Here is a 20,012-nt window from a genome sequence, read left to right on the forward strand (position 1 = left end):
CACCTTCCGCGCTGCGTGAAAGACATAAGCTCCGGACAGGATCAGCCCGCCTCCGGAGATAAGCCTGCAGCTCCAGCAGCTCTTAAACATCTGGCTGGGTTTGGACACGGGGGCATTTGCTCCTCCTGTTGGCGGCTCTGGCCCTGTTGACATTGTACCACAGGATGCTGCTAATGCTAATGCTAACGCCCTTGGTTAAAAACTCCTAGAAACGTCAAACATGAAAAATAAACCGGAAACTGCTCCGGGTTTAGTTCGAATAACTCGCCCAAATGAAGAACAAAGTTAGAGACTTAACAGATTTTCACTGGCTGAAGAAAGGTCGGATTTAGCAAAGCGGTTCCAGGTCATCGCACTAATGTTTCCTATCTGATATTTTCAAAATAAAAGTTGTACTTTACAACCACCACTCAAAACCAATGACTGATTTGTGCTGTTTTGGAAATATGTTTTATTAGGTCTAATTGTCCGAAGACAATTCAACATTGATAACAGATATATGATTAACTTGTTAATTTTAATGGCTAAATTTCATATGCACAAGTCCAAATGTTTAGGAAGACATCCCTCTTTTTATGAATTCTCCTTTGAACTTGTACAGTATCTTAATTCAATTAAGAACTCCACTAACCCAAAAGCTATAAAAACTATGTGTGTTTGTGAAAAAATCAAGATCTTTCAGTCACTTTATTCTTTGGTTTGATCAGTTACTTTTCCCCCTAGCATGTTTATATCGTAGGTTCTGAATATTGTTCATTTATTTGTTTGTCTATGTTATGCAATCTTTTTTTTGTAAGTACAACACCATTAATGTGGTACTGTTTAATTCTATTTTGTATTGTACTGTTGTTTAAATAAAGGTTTGAATGGAAAAAAACAAAACAAACAATGACTGTAGAAAACATGGACGACGCGACAGCTCCCCAAAAATGAAGCCAAAACGTCTCTATCGCCCACTGATTTCTGGCTGCAGAATAGGTCATAAACCCTATACTGCAGCGGAGAGGAGAGCTGATGAAGATATTTTCTACAGTCATTGCTCAAAACAAACGGTGGTCTTTGAAAAAAAAAGGGACAAAGATCGACAGAAAACAGAAAAACATTGTGATAAATATTCAACAATTGTAATTTTCCCATTAATAAAACCAAATTATCTTATTTCATCTATTTCTAATAGGAAATTTCTTTCCAAAAGAAGTTGCAATTTAATTTTAAATGTGAACTTACCGATCTAAAGTTATATTGTATTCATATTCCGTATTCAGTTTGGTGAAGTGACAGATCTCATTATACAGGTGCATGTGATACTAAGAGGAAAAGCCTGACTCACAAAAAAATAACTGCCAGATTTATTGAACCTTCTGCTTATTGAAACAGATGCTGCTTACTTAAGAGACCTGCAGCATAATCTGGAATCATCTAGAGCTAATGTCCATAGTTTAAGACATTTAAGACATAGTTTTTATTGAATCAAATACATACCTAAAGTGGAAATAACTTAAAGTCCTCTAGCATGTTGAGGTCACAGAAACAAGAAAAGAAGCTTGACTTCACAGTAATGTTTGGAGTCTCGGTCATCCTCTGTGAAAAATCCACCTAAACGTTTGACATTTATAGTAATAAAAAAATATTATTATTATTGTTGTTGTTGTTGTTAATAAACCTTCTGCCGAATACATTTTTGACAAGCCAAGGTATGAAAAATTACATTAAAAAAAATAGAGACTCTGAATACACTGAAGAAGAAATCAAATATGAGTTTTTATTCAAAAAGGGAAAGTTGGTGGGGTGACTTGCATATTTGAACATTTCTCTCAAAGTAAGTTTTAGTTTCAAATCAAGGTGAATCACAAAGTCCTCTTAAGTCAGGGACTGACCATATTTAACCAGAATCATTTTAGAGTGGCTACCAAAATGCAGCAAAATAACTCCTGCATAAAATACTGTGGACTGGTTTGTAATTTCTCTAGCAACATATGCAGCAAACTTAAGAATCTTAAGACATACCATGCCAAACAAAACTTACTCTTTCTCTTCTTATTTTCGTGTTGGCCACCCTGATTTAAAGACTGGGAGATGGCATGGCTTGCAGTTGGATGAAGAGATTGCAGAGATGGCTGGTCTGTGGGTTTAACAGGTGGTGGAAAAGTGGTAGAGGTTGTTGGAGAGGTGCTTCTCTCTCTTCTTATTGTTTTGGAAATACTGGGAGCATGGAACAGAAGGAGGAGATAAAGGAACGAGACCTAGAACAAAAAAAACTCTCAGTCTGCTCATCTGACAGGCTCTTTGGATGATCCTCCAGGAGTCTAGAAGCTTGATGCTCCTTGGTGAGGCTCTCTACTTCCTTGTTGATCATGGTCTCTGCTTGTTCTTTGACGTGGGTCTGTTTGTCCCCACTTTGCTCCTTGGTGCCATTCTTTGACTGCACATACTGCTGTTCTGTGGGGTTGTCTAGTTGCACTGGTGTGGAGGTTCCTATGAAACATATTTACTTTTATAAAACTCTTGGACAACAAAAGTCCTCATATTGAATAGTTTATCTTATTTCTCTATAGTTGTATTTCGTCACACTGTATACTTGAGTGTATATTGTTGGGTTGACAATAAAACTCTACTTGACTTGACTTAAACTTGTGCATCAATGAATGAGGAAACGCTTGATAGCCCACTCCAGGGCACAGAGACTGTGGGCGAATGGAGGATAAGACACTGAGAATTTGGCCCCTTGCCCATTGTTTTAAGTGACTTTTTTCCAACAAATGCAAAATACACACAAACACACACATTGAAATCTTGAAACAGAGACAGGTTAGAAATGGGATCAGATTAATCTTTGCACACTCAAAAGCAGATACCTCCTGTGTTCAGTCCGTCATATTAAAAAGGAAACTGTAGCACGCTCCATGTGCTTTTGCATCCACTTCCAAATAGTTGTCAAGCAGCCCCCTCTCAGAAATGGGTCACAGAAATGTGACATCATAAAGGAAACTCTAACATTTATGTAAACCTAATTTGAAGAAAAAATGAACAGACACTTCATAGATAAGAAAGGATCTGAAAACAACACTTTTTAAAACAGCATTGTGTGGTGTAGGTGGTCATCAAAATAGAAAACAGAACTGAACAATTTCCGATAACAAACCTTAGGATGGACTGAAAACACAATTTAGACACTTTGTCCTCCACTCTTCTGAAAGATGTATTGGACATTGTTGGCCCAAGTATCCTCTCCATCATCAACAATTCTTTGTCTACTAGTGTTATGCCATCTGTCTTCAAGCAGGCAGGTAGTTGTTCAGACTCTGCAAAAAATGATCAACATATCTCTAAACTTTAATTCCTTTCATATGTTTTGGAAAAAGTCATTCTTCATTAACTTTGTCCTCACTTACAACAAAACCTTTTTGAGAAGTTTCAGTCAGGTTTCAGGGTCAATCACAGTACAGAGCCCGGCCTACTACGTTTCTAATCATCTGACCTTGAGTGCTGTTATTTATTTTTGCATACACTTAAAGTCTTGACGGTACAAAATAATCTTCTGCTGTATGGTATTGCCCTAAATAAAGTTGTTTTGCTCTTGTTTTTTTCAAGTTTCCAGCTAATGTAACACATCCTCAGGTCTGTTTTTGGAAAATCACACTGCTTGGCACGAGGAGTTTCTTATAACGTCTTAACTAGAAAATTGAGCTGAGTCATCGTGCCTCGTGGAGGACTTTTGCCCTCTTATGGTGCGTGTTAGCGCACAGCCGGCATGCATCGTGTGAAGGAAACTGGAAGAAAGATGTTGTTCGTCGTAGCTGTTGTCAGTGTTTATTTGGCATCTGTCATCAGTCCAACGGACTCCACTGCAGAGTCATCGTATGTTGCCGCTGTGTACGAGCACAAAGTAATCCTGAACCCGGACCCCCACACACCCGTGTCCCGCCACGATGCTCTGCAGCACATGCAGAAAAACCTGGATATCTACGAGGAGCAGGCAGCCCGGGCAGCCCAGCAGGTATGCACACATTTAAATGTTGTGTTTCATGTTTTTAGTCGCATGATAGCATTACTCAGTGAATTGTAGCAACTTCTGTTGAGATGTTCTTCAAATGAATGAACTTGTAATGGACAAGAATTAATATAGTTAAGGCTACTGCAGAAGAAAATCAAGACAAACATCATTCAAAAGCCTTACAGTAAGGCTTCCTTTATCTCTGACTTTTTACTGAACTGGTAATTGCTGTTCATATGGTCTAATATGACAACTGTCCACCCTTTAGTATCACTTTATATCTGCTGGTTGCTCATAAATATGGGCATTATGTTCCACAGCTATTAATGCTTCACCCTGTATGAAGGAGCATTTACTGTCACTACCAGAGGTGTAGTCCTGGCATAACGCATGGGAGCAGACTATTTTGCAAACTATACATATATATGTGTGTATACACACACCTATATATATGTTTGTGTGTGTGTGTGTGTGTGTGTGTGTGTACATACATGCATGTAAAATGTTTGTATGTAAATGTGTTTATGTAAAATTCTGACTTTAACAGTACTGTGAAAAGTTCACGAGAGAATACCTGAGGGAGAAAGATGGAATCAAACGTGGAGAGAGACAGGCAACTATGCCCCAGGAAAGAATGAAAATCAAAAGACATCCAGAGAGGAGAGCTGATGAACATCATCACACAGATCACTTTATGTTGTTAAATTCAGTGTGACATTTGATCAAGTAGAAATAAGTAACTCAAAAGTTACTGCAACAGACCTCATCTCTCTCTGTCATCTTCGTTTCACTCTCAGGGGGCCCAGATCCTGGTGTTTCCAGAAAATGGTATTCATGGATTTAACTTCACTCGGTCATCCATCGTTGGCTACCTGGAAACCATTCCCAACCCTCAGGAGGAGAGCTGGAATCCGTGCACGGAGCCAGAAAGGCACAACAACACTGAGGTTCACAATCATATATTTAGATTTTGTGATGGCAAGAAAACTCTACTCTCACAACATCTCACTGTGTCTGAATCTCATCATATTTGATTATGTTTGTGACTCAAAGGTTCTCCAGAGATTGAGCTGTATGGCTCATCGTAACAACCTCTACCTGGTGGCCAACATGCCCGACCTGCAACCCTGTCCCCTGAAGACCAGCCCCACCTCCACCTGTCCTCCTGATGGGCGCTGGCAGTTCAACACAAATGTGGCATTCGGGTACATGTTAACTCTTAATAATGAAATCAAGAGAACAGACAAATAAAGGGTTTATTTTTCTATGACTTCTTGTCCACAGATGCAGTGCTTGTGCCTAAATAAAAGACCAGTTCTCCACATTTCCATCAAAAAATGTTGGCACTACTGCCAAAAATACCACAGAGTCAAAGTTGAAACTTCTCTTGTCAGTAGCTACTGGAGAAGCTACTGCAAGAAATACCAGCTACACTGAATACAACAACTACAGTGGTGGAAATAATTATTTGATCCCCTGCTGAATGTGTAATTTTGGTCACATCCAATCAAATAAATGGAAAGAGACAGACTATTAACCAAAAATCCAGAAAAAATGTTTAGTAATAAATTGATTTTGATGGCATTAAGTTAAATAAATATTTGATCCCCAAGCAAAACATGACTTTATGATTGGCAAGCAGTGGTACAACATTTGTTGTAGTTGGTTACCAAGTTTGCAGATTTCAGGAGGGGGGTTTGGCCCACTCTTCTATACAGAAACCTTTGAAATCCTTTAGGTTTCTTGGCTCCTGCTTGGCAACCTGCAGTTTCAGCTCCCTCCTCAGATTTTCTATAAGACTGAGGTCTGGAGCCTGGCTAGGCCACTCCCTGACGTTAATGTGCTTCTTCTTCAGCCAGTCCTTTGTTGCCTTGGTTGTGTGTTTTGGGTCATTGTCATGACAAGACGACCCATCCATGACCCATCTTCAATGTTCTAGCTGAAGGAAGGAGGTTATCGTCCAAGGTTTTACAGTACATGACCCTGTTCATTGCCCCCTCAGTACAGTGAAGTTGTCCTGTACCCAGACAAACAGCCCCAAAGCGAGATGTTTCCACCTCTGTGCTTGACTGTAGCGATTGTGTTCCTGGGTTTAGAGTTAACATTTCTCTTTCTCCAAGCACAGTGGGTTGATTTTGCTTTTACATGACCATAGCGTTTTCTCCCAAACGTTCTCTGAGTCAATTAGATGCTCACTCGCAAACTTAAGACAGACCTGTACATACGCTTTCCTGGGCACTATGCTACTTCCTGCCGTAGTGTGTTTCCAATGGTGTTCTTGCTGACATTGGTCCCAGGGGTAGACATCCATACAGGGTGGCTGTGGTTTAGGAGGTAGAGCAGATCAACAATCTTTGAATTAAGAGATAACGCTAACAGTTGTCACCTTCTCACCAAGCTCATTCCAGCCTTGTGCAGGTCTACAATCTTCTCCCTACAATTTTAATCTTGTTCACATTTTATAAACTAAGTTTACTCAGTTGACTAAGAAACAATTCTTAGGAATGACGTGTGCTTCTCATTATGGTGATTCAGAACCAGAATTTTCTGGTTTAAAATATTTCTTCAACATTAAAGTAATCCAGTGACAGTTGTCAGTATTTCCACTGCTGCACAGCAACGATAACGGCTGATAATTAATTTGGCAAACTTTACTTTTCAAATTGTAAACAAATATGGCTTAAAACGGCATTTCTGTCGTTGCCACAGTGTAACTCGGTTTAACGCAGCAGCCTGAAGTGTCCATCAAAGTCACTAATCCCATTAGGAACCCGTCCTCCTTTGGGCTCCGCCTTCAAACAAAGTTAAAAGTGAGTTGATTCGCACGAACAGGATTTCTCTCCGATCGCAGAGAGCTGCCTGCCAGAGATTGAAACAGCAGCAGCGCACGCAGAGCAGACACTCGTGTGTGTGTGCAGCTGCAGAGTTCCACGCGCACAGTTGTCGAATTTACGCGCGAGGAATTTCATTGTGCCCGAAATTATTTGCTCGGATTATGTTTTTGCTCGCACCTTTGTTATGACATAAATATAATTCAGTTATATATCCTGAACTGACTGCATCAGTGAAAAAGAGCTGTTAGTGACCTGTTTAAAATATCCTCTTTCATACAGGTCAGACGGCCTTCTAATTGCACGCTACCACAAACAAAACCTTTTCTTTGAGGAGTCCTTTGACACACCTCCAGAAGTTGAAGTCATAACATTTGATACACCTTTTGCTGGGAAGTTTGGCCTCTTCATCTGCTTTGACATCCTCTTTCATGATCCTGCAGTGGAGCTGGTGGAGATGGTATAAAATATAATCACATACGCACACAGAATATATATCCAACATTGCTGGAATTGACTTTGATAGCCATCGTTTCTTCTTTGTGCCTTTTTAAGGGTGTGCGTCAGTTGATCTTTCCAACAGCATGGATGAATGCGCTCCCCTTGCTGGATTCAGTTCAGTTTCACAGTGCATTCAGTCTGGGTGCCAACGTCACTCTACTAGCTGCAAACATTCGCAATGATCAACGCATTATGAAAGGAAGCGGTATCTACACCCCTTTTTCTGCCACCTACCACCATGCCTGGAAAGGAGACCCAGAGGAGGGCAGACTGCTGGTTGCCAGAGTGCCAGTTTTGGAGCCACTGGAGGTAAAACAAAGTGCAGCCAAAGAGGTGGAGGCTGGTGGTGTTGAGTCTGCATCATCAGTGGCTACAGACTCTGGACGCTGTCATCAAGACAGCTGTGATGATCACTCTCCTGATTCAGTCCATCCCTCTCACCCCACCTTCATCTCCTTCATGTTCCACGACCCGTTTACATTTGTCCTCTTAAACGAGACACAAGGTGACGTTAAAGTGTGCAACGGCACTTTCTGCTGCCGCCTGCAGTACAGGTGGTTACTGCAAGACCATAAAGAGCTCTATGCTCTCGGTGCATTTGCAGGACTGCACATCGTTGATGGACGTTATGCACTGCAGGTAGGAATAAAAGAATTTGTAATATTTATAAACTTTTAGAAACTGACCAGGACCCTGCTCACTTTTATTTGCCACATGTCAAATATCTACAGGTTTGTGCGGTAGTCCGTTGTGCAGGTTTGGATCAGAACTCCTGTGGACAAGTAGTAGAAGAAGCAGAGTCTAAAATGGACTTCCTGTTGGAGGGGATCTTTGACACCAAATACGTGTACCCATCCATTCTGACAAGCCGAATGGTCCTGGAGCAGCCCGAGAGTCTGAAGAAAGCTCCAGATGGGAGAGTGACCATGAAACATTCAAACATGAAGGGTGGCCTGGTCACTGCCTGCCTGTATGGACGAATGTACCACCTGGACAATGAATAAAGTTTGGAGGGATCAGGAAAATAAAGCTCAGTGTTATGGTTAAGAGCTGCTCTGTGTTCTCCATCTGTATCCATTCCCTTCTACTTATGCTTATCGGGGTAGGCTGGAGTCTGTCCCAGCTAAAGGAAAATAAATGTCTTTAGTCATCTGTTACTTGATCTTTTCTGGGTGTTCTTTTCTCAAGGCACAAAATATAAGGAAGAGAATATTCAAATGAATCATTCAAATTGATTTAACAATGTTTGTCTCATGCAACTTAATGCTAATTGTGCATTTTTATTTAACCCCCCCCCCCTCCCAATCATTTTTTTTGCACTTTATTTTAAAATGACCTGACTTTGCCTGTGTTAATAAAAAAAAGCCTAACTTTAGTGAATCACCCATAAAACTAACCACACCTATGACCACCATTTCAGGATTGCGCTCACACTCTATTACACTCCATTTAGTAAATGAGACCCACACCTTACAATACCCGACATCTAAAATTTATAGGCTGAGCATCTTTTAAAGTTACATTATTAGACGCAACTACAGTAATGTGGTCACAAAGAAGACTGCTTCGTGTTAAGAGACAGATGGTTAATATAATTGGTTTTATGGATACTATTTGATTCCTTGCATTAAAATAGATTTTGTTGTTTTGTCCTTATTAGTGGAAACATATTAGTAGTCGTGCACATATTTGTGTAGTTTTTAGTCAAAAGATGACTCGTGTATTTCCATGGACCTGTGAATTATCAAGGAAAATGTTAAAAGCGTTAAAACTGCCCCCAGTCTGAAACTGACTCATTCACTTCACTGTCTGCAGAGGCAGAGGACAGCAGGTGCTCTTGCTTGCTGGAGGAGGTGTGGTCAGGCCCTCAGAGGGCAAAGTATCATGAAGCTTTGTGCTTGTAGTTGGAGATATGGTGGTGAGTGATGTACTAAGAGCCAGCCCATTCCAGTTACCACTGTTCATGCCAAGTATTACTAATGTGGTCCTTCTCTGCGGTTTGAAATACAGTATATAAAGCAATTCTGCAGGGTTTGAAAGCCACTAATTAGCATGACCACCTTTATTCTTCAATGCGCCTGATTCTCTTGTTAGCACCATCCAGCAAAAATGCAAAAAACTTCCAAATCAGTCCCTGAAACTCCATGGCTCAGATGTAAACATGGCAAATAAATAGTCTCATAACACAACAGTAAGAAATACAACAAAGCTTTTTTTGAAATTAATGTCACATAATATATCATGAAATTCTGTCATGGGGTCATTCTGTTACCATGATCCCTCACACTCACGCAGTCCTGCTACACAAACAGGTGATGTTTTTTAGTGTGGACACTGAGACTGGACCCTAGTCTTGTTTTAAAGCTGCTGATTGGCCTTTGTCACAGCAGCTGTTTGAATGTGTCCTTGCAGTGTAAACACAAAGTCACTTATTAACATTTATCAATCCTCTGCTCCACTGAGATAAACTGGTTCACTGGTATGTCCAATGCACTTATCAACAATTTATCGTACCTGTGTTTAAAATGCCTTTTGTTAAAAGAAAAATATATTATGATGAGAGCCGTGCACTTTATTAAATATTCCTGTTTGCGTAGACGATGATTATTTACCAAAATTGTCAGCCAAATGAGCCCTTACTGTCTACATTTACATGTATTTTGACAGTTACATAACTGTCTCATTATTATAGCCACACTACACATTTACAAAAGGAAATTCTTTTATAAATGCTGTCATTTTATTTTTCATTTGCAGTGCATTATTTTTCTATCTGTCATTGTCACCCATTAAGAACCACTGATTAGGTCTGGAGTCATTTCTCAGAACTGAATACACAGTTTGTTACTTGCTAGTTCCTGTTTGACAACTACACTCATGAGTCTAATCTTCTAAATGATAGTTCACAGTGAGACATCAGCTTACTTGGTGACATAAGCTTGGCTTCATTGTGTACTTTAGACCTTTTTTCCCCCATCATGATTAATATTCACAGTGAAAATACCACATAATCAATATAATCACCTGTGTTCTTTTTAAAATATATACACATTTTCATAAACACTCTGGCAAGATGTGCAGCTATAAATTACTTTGTGAAATTATTTGGAAAAATCATAAATACTGGTGGTAAATAACTTTATACCACTATGTTTATTAAATATGGCTAATTAATTAACAGACAATTCATCTCTTAAAAACATTATACATGTATAACTATACATAGGCATTTTTTAAAAAGAAATTCTAGTATACTTCTAAAATTTATGACAGGAAGCTTTTGATTAACAAAATGGTTGAATAATTACTAAAAAAGAAATAATTTGATGATTCCTGAAGCTGGCTTGACATCACTCGTAAGGATATTCACAAACAGCATCAACAACAGCAATATTTCATTCTCTATCCTTAACCATCCCAACCTGCTGCACATCCTTTCCAGCTTGATTTGTGCTGAGGCGATCGACAAAAGTCCTTTTCTCCTGCCCAGCCTGACATACTGTAAGCACTTTTCTTTGCCACCTCTCTTTGCCGTACACCTGGCATCCCAGCGGTCCTGTCTACTTTCCTTATCTCCCTGACTATCCCACTTTTTCTTTCTTGACATTCTTCCTTAGAATACTTTCCTGTACTTTCTCTTCTTTATATCAAATTCAGTGCTGCCTAACTACACTCTTCTGTGACACAACCTTGTAGTCTTCTTCACCTTTTTCATAAGCTGTAGTCAAACTATGCGCACTTTCCTCTTCCTCTACTCTGATAAATCATCCCTTGTTCCTCCCTCTTCTTAAAGTACATGTAAATTATGTGTTTAATTTTTTTTAATCACATTTTAATTAAAATTCATTACTGAATAGTTATTTATTTCATTTTGACAGTCTTGGTACTCCATGATTTAAAAGGATCTGTTTGGGGAAAACCCCACTATTTGGCAACAGGAGCTTTTTGTCACTTTTCAACTAGAAAATTTAAATGACTCAGCAAGATTCACGGACATCCCTCATGGTCTGACCTCTCAGTTGTTATTTACGGTCTGAGCTTGTGCACAGCTGTAATGGCTCATATGAAGGAAATGAGAGAAAAGATGTTGTTGGTCATTACAGTTTTTGCCAGTATTTATGTGGTGTCAGCAGTCGCTGTGGACGCGTCATATGTTGCCGCTGTGTACGAGCACAAAATAATCCTGAACCCAGACCCCCGAACACCCGTGTCCCGCCATGAAGCTCTGCAGCACATGAAGAAGAACCTGGATATCTACGAGGAGCAGGCAGCCCGTGCAGCCCAGCAGGTATACACGCACTAAAATGTGTTTTAAGTCTTTAGTTGCAAAACAGCATGACTCATTAATTTGTACTTCTTCATAATTCAATGTAGTATATCCTTCCAATTATTGTCCTTCTAATGAACAATAGTGGATTAAATTAAGCTGACTGCAGAAGAAAAAAAACTATTCAAAAGCATTACATTTATTTTAAATTCTATTAAGGTACTTGATAGAATTTTTTGCATATTTTTTGCATTTTCCTTCATAAATCACAGACTACTCTAAAAAAGTATTTTAGTTTTTTTTTTAATTTAATTTCAATTTTAAAAAATAATTTTAAATTGAAATTTTATGAAAAATTGTACTTTTGCCCCCAGTTCTCTACAAAAATTAACAAAATGGAGGCTGTTAAGACAAACAGTATTCAAAAGCCATATATTACCAAACACTTTGATCACTTGTCCACTTTTTTTTTCCTCGAACTGTTGAGCTTTTTACTGAACTGCTTCAGTGCAGTCTGTGATGCCACTTTACATTAATAAAATCTGAGCTCCTATGACAAGTGTTTCCCTATAAGTATCAATTTTTGATTCATAAATGTGAAAAAATAAAACTGAATGCTTCATTTTAAATCAGATGGTCAAAAATAATCATTATTTTCTTCAGTAAACAGCCACTGACATGGCATTGTAACGGATAAATAAGTCCTTATCTGTCCTTGACTCTACTCTGTCATCTTCATTTCACTCTCAGGGGGCCCAGATCCTGGTGTTTCCAGAAGATGGTATTCATGGATTTAACTTCACTCGATCATCTATCGCTGGTTACCTGGAAACCATTCCCAACCCTCAGGAGGAGAGCTGGAATCCATGCACGGAGTCAGAAAGACACAACAACACTGAGGTTCACAATCATATATTTAGATTTTGTGATGGCAAGAAAACTCTACTCTCACAACATCTCACTGTGTCTGAATCTCATCATATTTGATTATGTTTGTGACTCAAAGGTTCTCCAGAGATTGAGCTGTATGGCTCATCGTAACAACCTCTACCTGGTGGCCAACATGCCCGACCTGCAACCCTGTCCCCTGAAGACCAGCCCCACCTCCACCTGTCCTCCTGATGGGCGCTGGCAGTTCAACACAAATGTGGCTTTCAGGTACATGTTAACCCTTAAAATGAAAATAAAAGGGGTGGACAAATAAAGACCTTCTTTCCACAGATGCAGTGTAAATGCCTAAAAAAGACTAGTTTTTCACATTTCCACCAAAAACATGGCTCTAGTAGTAGCTACTGGAGAAGCTACTTCAAGAAATACCAAATACACTGAATGGTGAATAATAGCGTGGTGAAAACAGTTATTTAATCTCCTGCTGAATTAGTAAGCTTGCTCACATCAGGGGCGATTCTAGGATCAGAGCTTTGGGGGTGCTGAGCACCCAGAGAGCTGCCCAGCCAGGCAAGATAAACTTTACACGTCACAATGAGACTTCTTCCCTGTCTCTGTGAGTCCATGCATCCTTAAATGTCTCCAGTTGTCCCGAGTTCCCTCTGACTGTCTCCTTGGTGCATTTAAACCCCTGTTCCTCCCTGTCCTCATCGTCTGTTGTCTTCATCTCCGCTATCAGTCATCATAATTTTACCATCTCTGTGCAAGTCTGCAAATTTCTTTATTAAATCATAAGATTCTTAAATTCATCAAGTCTCTCTGTGCCTGGGTCCTCGTCACAAAACATGACATCACTGTTTTGTACATTTTAACACAATTTAACCCCCACATTTGTGAAAGAAAAGCAAAACACTTTTTTGAGAAGTCTGTAACAAAACCATCTAATCTGATAAAGGTTATTTAAATGATGCTCATAGTGAGTAAGAAGTAAACTGAGTGCATGTTTTGGACAGAGATTCACTTTTAATGTGTATGTACAATATAATACAGATACATAAAAAACACTCCCAAAACAGAATAAATTATTACAAAATATTCATAAAAAACTATAAAAATGGAGGCAACTTTGCCTGTGGTAGAATGTATACAATGTATGAAAAAATCTTTACTGCAGATACTAATTTAACTAATTTAATAATACTAATTTTGTGTTGTAAGATTTATGAGTTTCATGCTTTCATAGTGGTACTTGGGAGAGCTTGACATTTTTCTCAGGTGGTACACACTGTAAAAAGTTTGAGAAACACTGATAAGTGTTTCTCTGCCGCATAAGTCTGTATGCGGCAGTCATACAGACAACTGGACGGTCCAAAGGTTGGCCTACCTATTACTGGCTGAGGTTTTAGTAGAGTTGTGGCTGAACCACATAAAAATATATCATTAATTTTAATCTCCCCAATCAATGATAATGTTATGTTGGAATGTTGTTAAAGAGGGTCAAAAATGTTTCAACCCAGTTTGTTTTGCAGATTCTGTATAGCAGCTTTAATATAGGGAGGACACAACTTCCAGACTGTATGAGTAAAATCAGGTTTTTTCTCTTTGTCAGTTTAACAGTTTCTGTTTTGCCTGTCACTGTTCCCTGTCTGTTTTCTTACCTGGTTCTTCCTGACCTTGTACTTTCTCCTCACGTTCCCCTCTTTCCTCTCTCCCTCTTTGGACTGACAATCATACACAAATAGATTGTATTCAATTAGATGAAAAAATTACATTAATATGAAAAAAAAATTATTAAGATCACTAATGAAAAAGTCTTCTCTCAGTGTACTTTCAACCAAAAGGCAAATAACCAAACCACATGAACATCTAATAAAAGATATAAAATATTGAAACACTGAGCCAACATTATCCTTTATTGATGGATCATTTGTTCTTACACTTTTACCTGAATGTGGCTCCTGTTTTTGATAAAACTTCCTTATATCCATTATGAACCTGTCTGTCTCTCTGTACACACACACACACCGGAAGTTATAAGGTTAATGGGCATCCAGTCAGTTAGCTAGTTAGTATCCATTTCAAACAGGACAGTGGTAACAACAGCAGGCTACGGACAATTTTAAGTTTTAGATTTTAAATAGGCTGTATAAATTTCAGTGGGAGCAACAGGATGGTCACATGTCGCTGAATTTACTACAGAGTAGGACGGATTGTAGGGTAGCAAACATCATTGGAAAACACGTTTTCAGCACTGCAGGTTACCTGGGTGTAAGGTTTTTCAGCTAAAAAGAAACATGACTCCTATCTAACTACATAAAGAGTAACTGAAGGTTAAATGCTGCTAATATGTCCTGTTTTAATCCAGGCACGCCACCTCCGCTCCGCTGCGTCTCAGCTACCATCGCTGTGGCAGCAACGACCCTAGAGCCAGAGTGGGGGCGAGCTGGAACAAACCATTTTGGGAGGGGGGAGGGGTTCTCTATACTTTTGTTGTTAAAATGTTCCGTCTCAACCAAGTACTGTATGCTTTTTATATTTTTAGTAGTGTGTCACACAAACAGCAAATATTGTCAAAAAAGTAAGAAATCTTTGGGGGTGCTTTGATTCATTTTGGGGGTGCTGAAGCACCCCCAAAATGGGCTAAAATCGCCCCTGGCTCACATCCAATTAAATGAACAGTCTCTAACTTTATGATAGTTTTTTTTATGAAAAGAGACAGAATATTAACCAAAAATCCAGAAACAACACTTTACATAAGAGTAAAAATCTAGAAAAACAGCCCCAAAGCATAATGTTTCCACCTCAGTACTTGACTGCGTGATAGATGGATTAGGGCACCATCGATGTCAGTGTGAATGCTGTATTGATCTGTTGTGATGATGAGAAACCAGAGCATGAAAGTGAAGCTGTTGATGTACCAGTCAGTCTACATTCCTACCCTCACCTACTATCATGAGGTTTGGATGCTGGTTGCAGATGAAAGCAGTGGAAATGAGTTTCCTTTGAAGGGTGCCTGGGCTGTCTATTAGATATAGGGTGAGCTGCTTTTTCATTTGAGAAGGAACTGTTGCTTCTCCACATAGAAAAGAGCCAGTTGAGGTGTCCCCATCTCAGATACGTGGTAGAAAATGTAAGGATGGATGGCAATAGTGAAATGTGTACTGGCAGCACTGGCTACCTATTAATCTGACCTGTTTAAAATATCCTCTTTCATACAGGTCAGACGGCCTTCTAATTGCACGCTACCACAAACAAAACCTTTTCTTTGAGGAGTCCTTTGACACACCTCCAGAAGTTGAAGTCATAACATTTGATACACCTTTTGCTGGGAAGTTTGGCCTCTTCATCTGCTTTGACATCCTCTTTCATGATCCTGCAGTGGAGCTGGTGGAGATGGTATAAAATATAATCACATACGCACACAGAATATATATCCAACATTGCTGGAATTGACTTTGATAGCCATCATTTCTTCTTTGTGCCTTTTTAAGGGTGTGCGTCAGTTGATCTTTCCAACAGCCTGGATGAATACGCTCCCCCTGCTGGATTCAGTTCAGTTTCACAGTGCATTCAGTCTGGGTGCCAATGTCACTCTACTAGCTGCAAACCTTCGTAATGACAGGCTCATCATGAAAGGAAGTGGTATCTACACCCCTTTTTCTGCCACCTACCATCATGCCTGGAAAGGAGACCCAGAGGAGGGCAGACTGCTGGTTGCCAGAGTGCCAGTTTTGGAGCCACTGGAGGTAAAACAAAGTGCAGCTAAAGAGGTGGAGGCTGGTGGTGGTGACTCTGCATCATCAGTGGCTACAGACTCTGGACGCTGTCATCAAGACAGCTGTGATGATCACTCTCCTGATTCAGTCCATCCCTCCTACCCCACCTTCATCTCCTCTATGATGTATGACACATTTACATTTTTCCTCTTAAACGTGACACAAGGCGACGTTAAAGTGTGCAACGGCACTTTCTGCTGCCACCTGCAGTACAGGTGGTTACTGCAAGACCATAAAGAGCTCTATGCTCTCGGTGCATTTGCAGGACTGCATACCGTTGATGGACGTTATGCACTGCAGGTAGGAATGAAAGAATTTGTAATATTTATAAACTTTTAGAAACTGACTGAAATATTTCTAAAAAGGGTAAAACTGACAACCCACTACTTTTATTTGTCACATGTTAAATATCTACAGGTTTGTGCAGTAGTCCGTTGTGGAGGTTTGGATCAGAGCTCTTGTGGACAGGAAGTGGAAGAAGCAGAGTCTAAAATGGACTTCCTGTTGGAGGGGAACTTTGACACCAAATACGTGTACCCATCTATTCTGACAAGCCGAATGGTCCTGGAGCAGCCCGAGAGTCTGGAGAAAGCTGCAGATGGGAGAGTGACCATGAAACATTCAAACATGAAAAGTGGTTTAGTCACTGCCTGCCTGTATGGACGAATGTACCACCTGGACAATGAATAAAGTTTGGAGGGATCAGGAAAATAAAGTTCAGTGTTATGGTTAAAAGCTGCTCCAACCTTCAGCTGTTACACATTTGTTTTATCTCTTATAAAATAAACCAAAACAAATGTCTTTATTCATCTGTTACTTAATCTTTACAGTACAAACATTGCACCAAGTAGCATTCATCCTCTGTTTGAATGTTGCATATTCCTCAAAAAGGCATATGCAACACCCTCTAATGGCTCATATACATAAGGATGAACTAAATGAACAACGCTCATTTAGTTCATCAGTTGCATAGTATACTCATTATACATGCACTGAATGATTCAACCTCCACCTTTGTGTCAATATGGAAACCATGTCGGTTTCCATATTGACTTTCTCTCCTAGGACTTATGAATGCAGCATTACAAGTGACAGTCAGTGGCTGCTGTAAAAGGTCAAGGAACTCTGAATAAAATCTCAGTACAGTAGGTAATAAAATGCTTCTCCAGCTGGTCACTTAAGATTGTCCCTCAATTTTTTTATTCTCAAAAAAAAAAGTCCTCTGAGCTTTTCTTCACCAGATGCTTCTCTAGTAAATGTGAATCAAAATCTCTAAAAATATTCAAAACAGAAGGAGCTTAATTTAAAAATGAAAACATTACTTTAAATGTAAAAAGACACTGGCCATGTTACTGACTGTACAGCGACGCTGTCGAAAAATGCTGTTTTCAACTTCTTCTATGTTTTAATACCTCATTATATTTGTGCATCTTCTTTGGTTTATGTACCTGGAGGAAATATAACTGACTCTATTCTATTCTTCACAGAATTGGAGCAGCAGGGAGTACAAGTAGAACTGATGTTCTACAGAAACAAGGACATCCGTAAGACTGCTTGGACTAGCGTATGAATATCCTTATACTCCGTATATTTTTGGACATTCAAAGTGATACATAAATGTTCCACAGTCAATATGAAGCTGACATGCTCAGATTCCAAAAGTTATGAAAATACAAAACCTGAATTGAAAATACTTAAACTTAATATCTGGGACATGAAAGGCTAAAAACAACCCCACTGTACATGTGAACCCAAATGATCTGCGTTTCTGGGCTGAATGAGTTCCCTTTAATCTTCCTGAACACCTGCTGATCTAACAACACCACCACACACAGTGTGATTTATTTGCTTGTTTTTTTTTTTCTAAAAAAAACAAGCTAATAATTTTGTCACTGGTAAGTTATACCTGTGTTTACCCCTCTGGGATAAGAGCAAATGGCTGTTGTGAAATGGCCTTTTAATATCACCACTCATTTAAGAAGTTACAGATTGCCTTTTTACAACTTGCTCAATCCTTTTGAACTAACATTATGATGAACGCTTGGCACTTAACGAAATATTATTCTGTTTAGGTATTTTTTAACAAATATCTTGACATTCAAAAAGCACAGGAAAGCACAATTACTTTCATTTACCTATCCCAGTAGCAGGGCTCTGATATGCAGGTACTGTGCATGCAGATTTACTGACAGAAACTTGAGCGGGGAAGTCATTGTTTGATTATTTATCTGTAGTTTCACCTTTTACAGTTTCAGTTTTTATTTGTCATATGCAAGTTAGCACAGGGTCAACATTGCAATGAAATGTGTTTGATGAGTAGAAGACAAGTCACTCAGCAGTATAGTACAGTAAAAAAAGAAATATTACAAATATTAAAAGACTAAATATTACATATGTTAACAGACAATATATATATATATATATATATATATATATATACACACACATATACATATATATATATACACACATATACATATATATATATATATATATATACATATATGTAGTTGTGCTATGGGCCAACTCCAAGCCCATAGCACAAGTCACCATCAAGTGCGGGATCTACCAAGGAGATGCTCTGTCCCCACTGCTGTTCTGCATAGGCCTGAACCCCCTCAGTGAGATAATTGACAAGACTGGCTACGGATACTGGCTACGGATACCGACTACGGAACGGAGCAGTTGTCAGCCACCTCCTGTACATGGATGACATCAAGCTGTATGCCAAGAGTGAACGAGACATCGATTCACTGATACACACTACCAGGCTATACAGCAATGACATCGGGATGTCATTCGGACTGGAGAAGTGTAGTCGGATGGTAACAAAGAGAGGGAAGGTAGTCAGAACTGAGGGGATTGAACTACCAGAAGGCAACATTGCAGACATAGAGGACAGCTACAAGTACCTGGGGATCCCGCAGGCGAATGGGAACCATGAAGAGGCCGCTAGGAAAGCTGCAACCACCAAGTACCTGCAGAGGGTCAGGCAAGTCCTGAGGAGTCAGCTGAACGGTAAGAACAAGATCCGGGCTATCAACACCTACGCCCTGCCCGTGATCAGGTACCCTGCTGGGGTAATAGGCTGGCCAAAGGAGGAGATAGAAGCCACTGACATAAAGACAAGAAAGCTCCTTACCATGCATGGAGGGTTTCACCCCAAGTCCAGCACCCTGAGGCTGTACACTAAGCGGAAGGAAGGGGGCCGAGGACTGGTGAGTGTCAGCACCACAGTCCAGGATGAGACAACGAACATCCACGAATACATTGGGAAAATGGCCCCAACTGACAGCGTGCTCAGTGAATACCTCAGGCAGCAGAAACCCAAGAAAGAGGAGGGAGACGAGGAACCATCATGGAAGGACAGGCCCCTGCACGGTATGTACCACCGGCAGATAGAGGAGGTGGCTGATATCCAGAAATCCTACCAGTGGCTGGACAAAGCTGGACTGAAAGACAGCACAGAGGCACTAATCATGGCAGCACAAGAACAAGCTCTGAGTACAAGATCCATAGAGGCTGGGGTCTATCACACCAGGCAAGACCCCAGGTGCAGGCTGTGTAAAGATGCCCCTGAGACAATCCAGCACATAACAGCAGGGTGCAAGATGCTAGCAGGCAAGGCATACATGGAACGCCATAACCAAGTGGCCGGCATAGTGTACAGGAACATCTGTGCCGAGTATAACCTGGAAGTCCCGAGGTCAAAATAGGAGATGCCCCCAAGGGTGATGGAGAATGACCGAGCTAAG

General features: G+C 39.9%; 2 protein-coding genes across 2 annotated transcripts; both read left to right on the forward strand.

Annotated features, from left to right (window-relative positions):
* The first annotated feature begins 3,751 nt into the window (after positions 1 to 3,751).
* Positions 3,752 to 8,330, forward strand: LOC135932913 (biotinidase-like). Its single transcript, XM_065470663.1, has 6 exons — positions 3,752 to 3,997; positions 4,792 to 4,941; positions 5,048 to 5,199; positions 7,108 to 7,285; positions 7,381 to 7,965; positions 8,058 to 8,330. Exons 1-6 carry the CDS (start codon positions 3,752 to 3,754, stop codon positions 8,328 to 8,330), a joined length of 1,584 nt encoding a protein of 527 aa, XP_065326735.1.
* Positions 8,331 to 11,380: 3,050 nt separating this feature from the next.
* Positions 11,381 to 16,947, forward strand: LOC135932923 (biotinidase-like). The gene is made up of 6 exons (XM_065470686.1): positions 11,381 to 11,614; positions 12,344 to 12,493; positions 12,600 to 12,751; positions 15,700 to 15,877; positions 15,973 to 16,557; positions 16,675 to 16,947. Exons 1-6 carry the CDS (start codon positions 11,381 to 11,383, stop codon positions 16,945 to 16,947), a joined length of 1,572 nt encoding a protein of 523 aa, XP_065326758.1.
* Positions 16,948 to 20,012: the final 3,065 nt, after the last annotated feature.

Source organism: Pelmatolapia mariae, linkage group LG22, assembly GCF_036321145.2.
Source record: "Pelmatolapia mariae isolate MD_Pm_ZW linkage group LG22, Pm_UMD_F_2, whole genome shotgun sequence".
Taxonomy (NCBI): domain Eukaryota; kingdom Metazoa; phylum Chordata; class Actinopteri; order Cichliformes; family Cichlidae; genus Pelmatolapia; species Pelmatolapia mariae.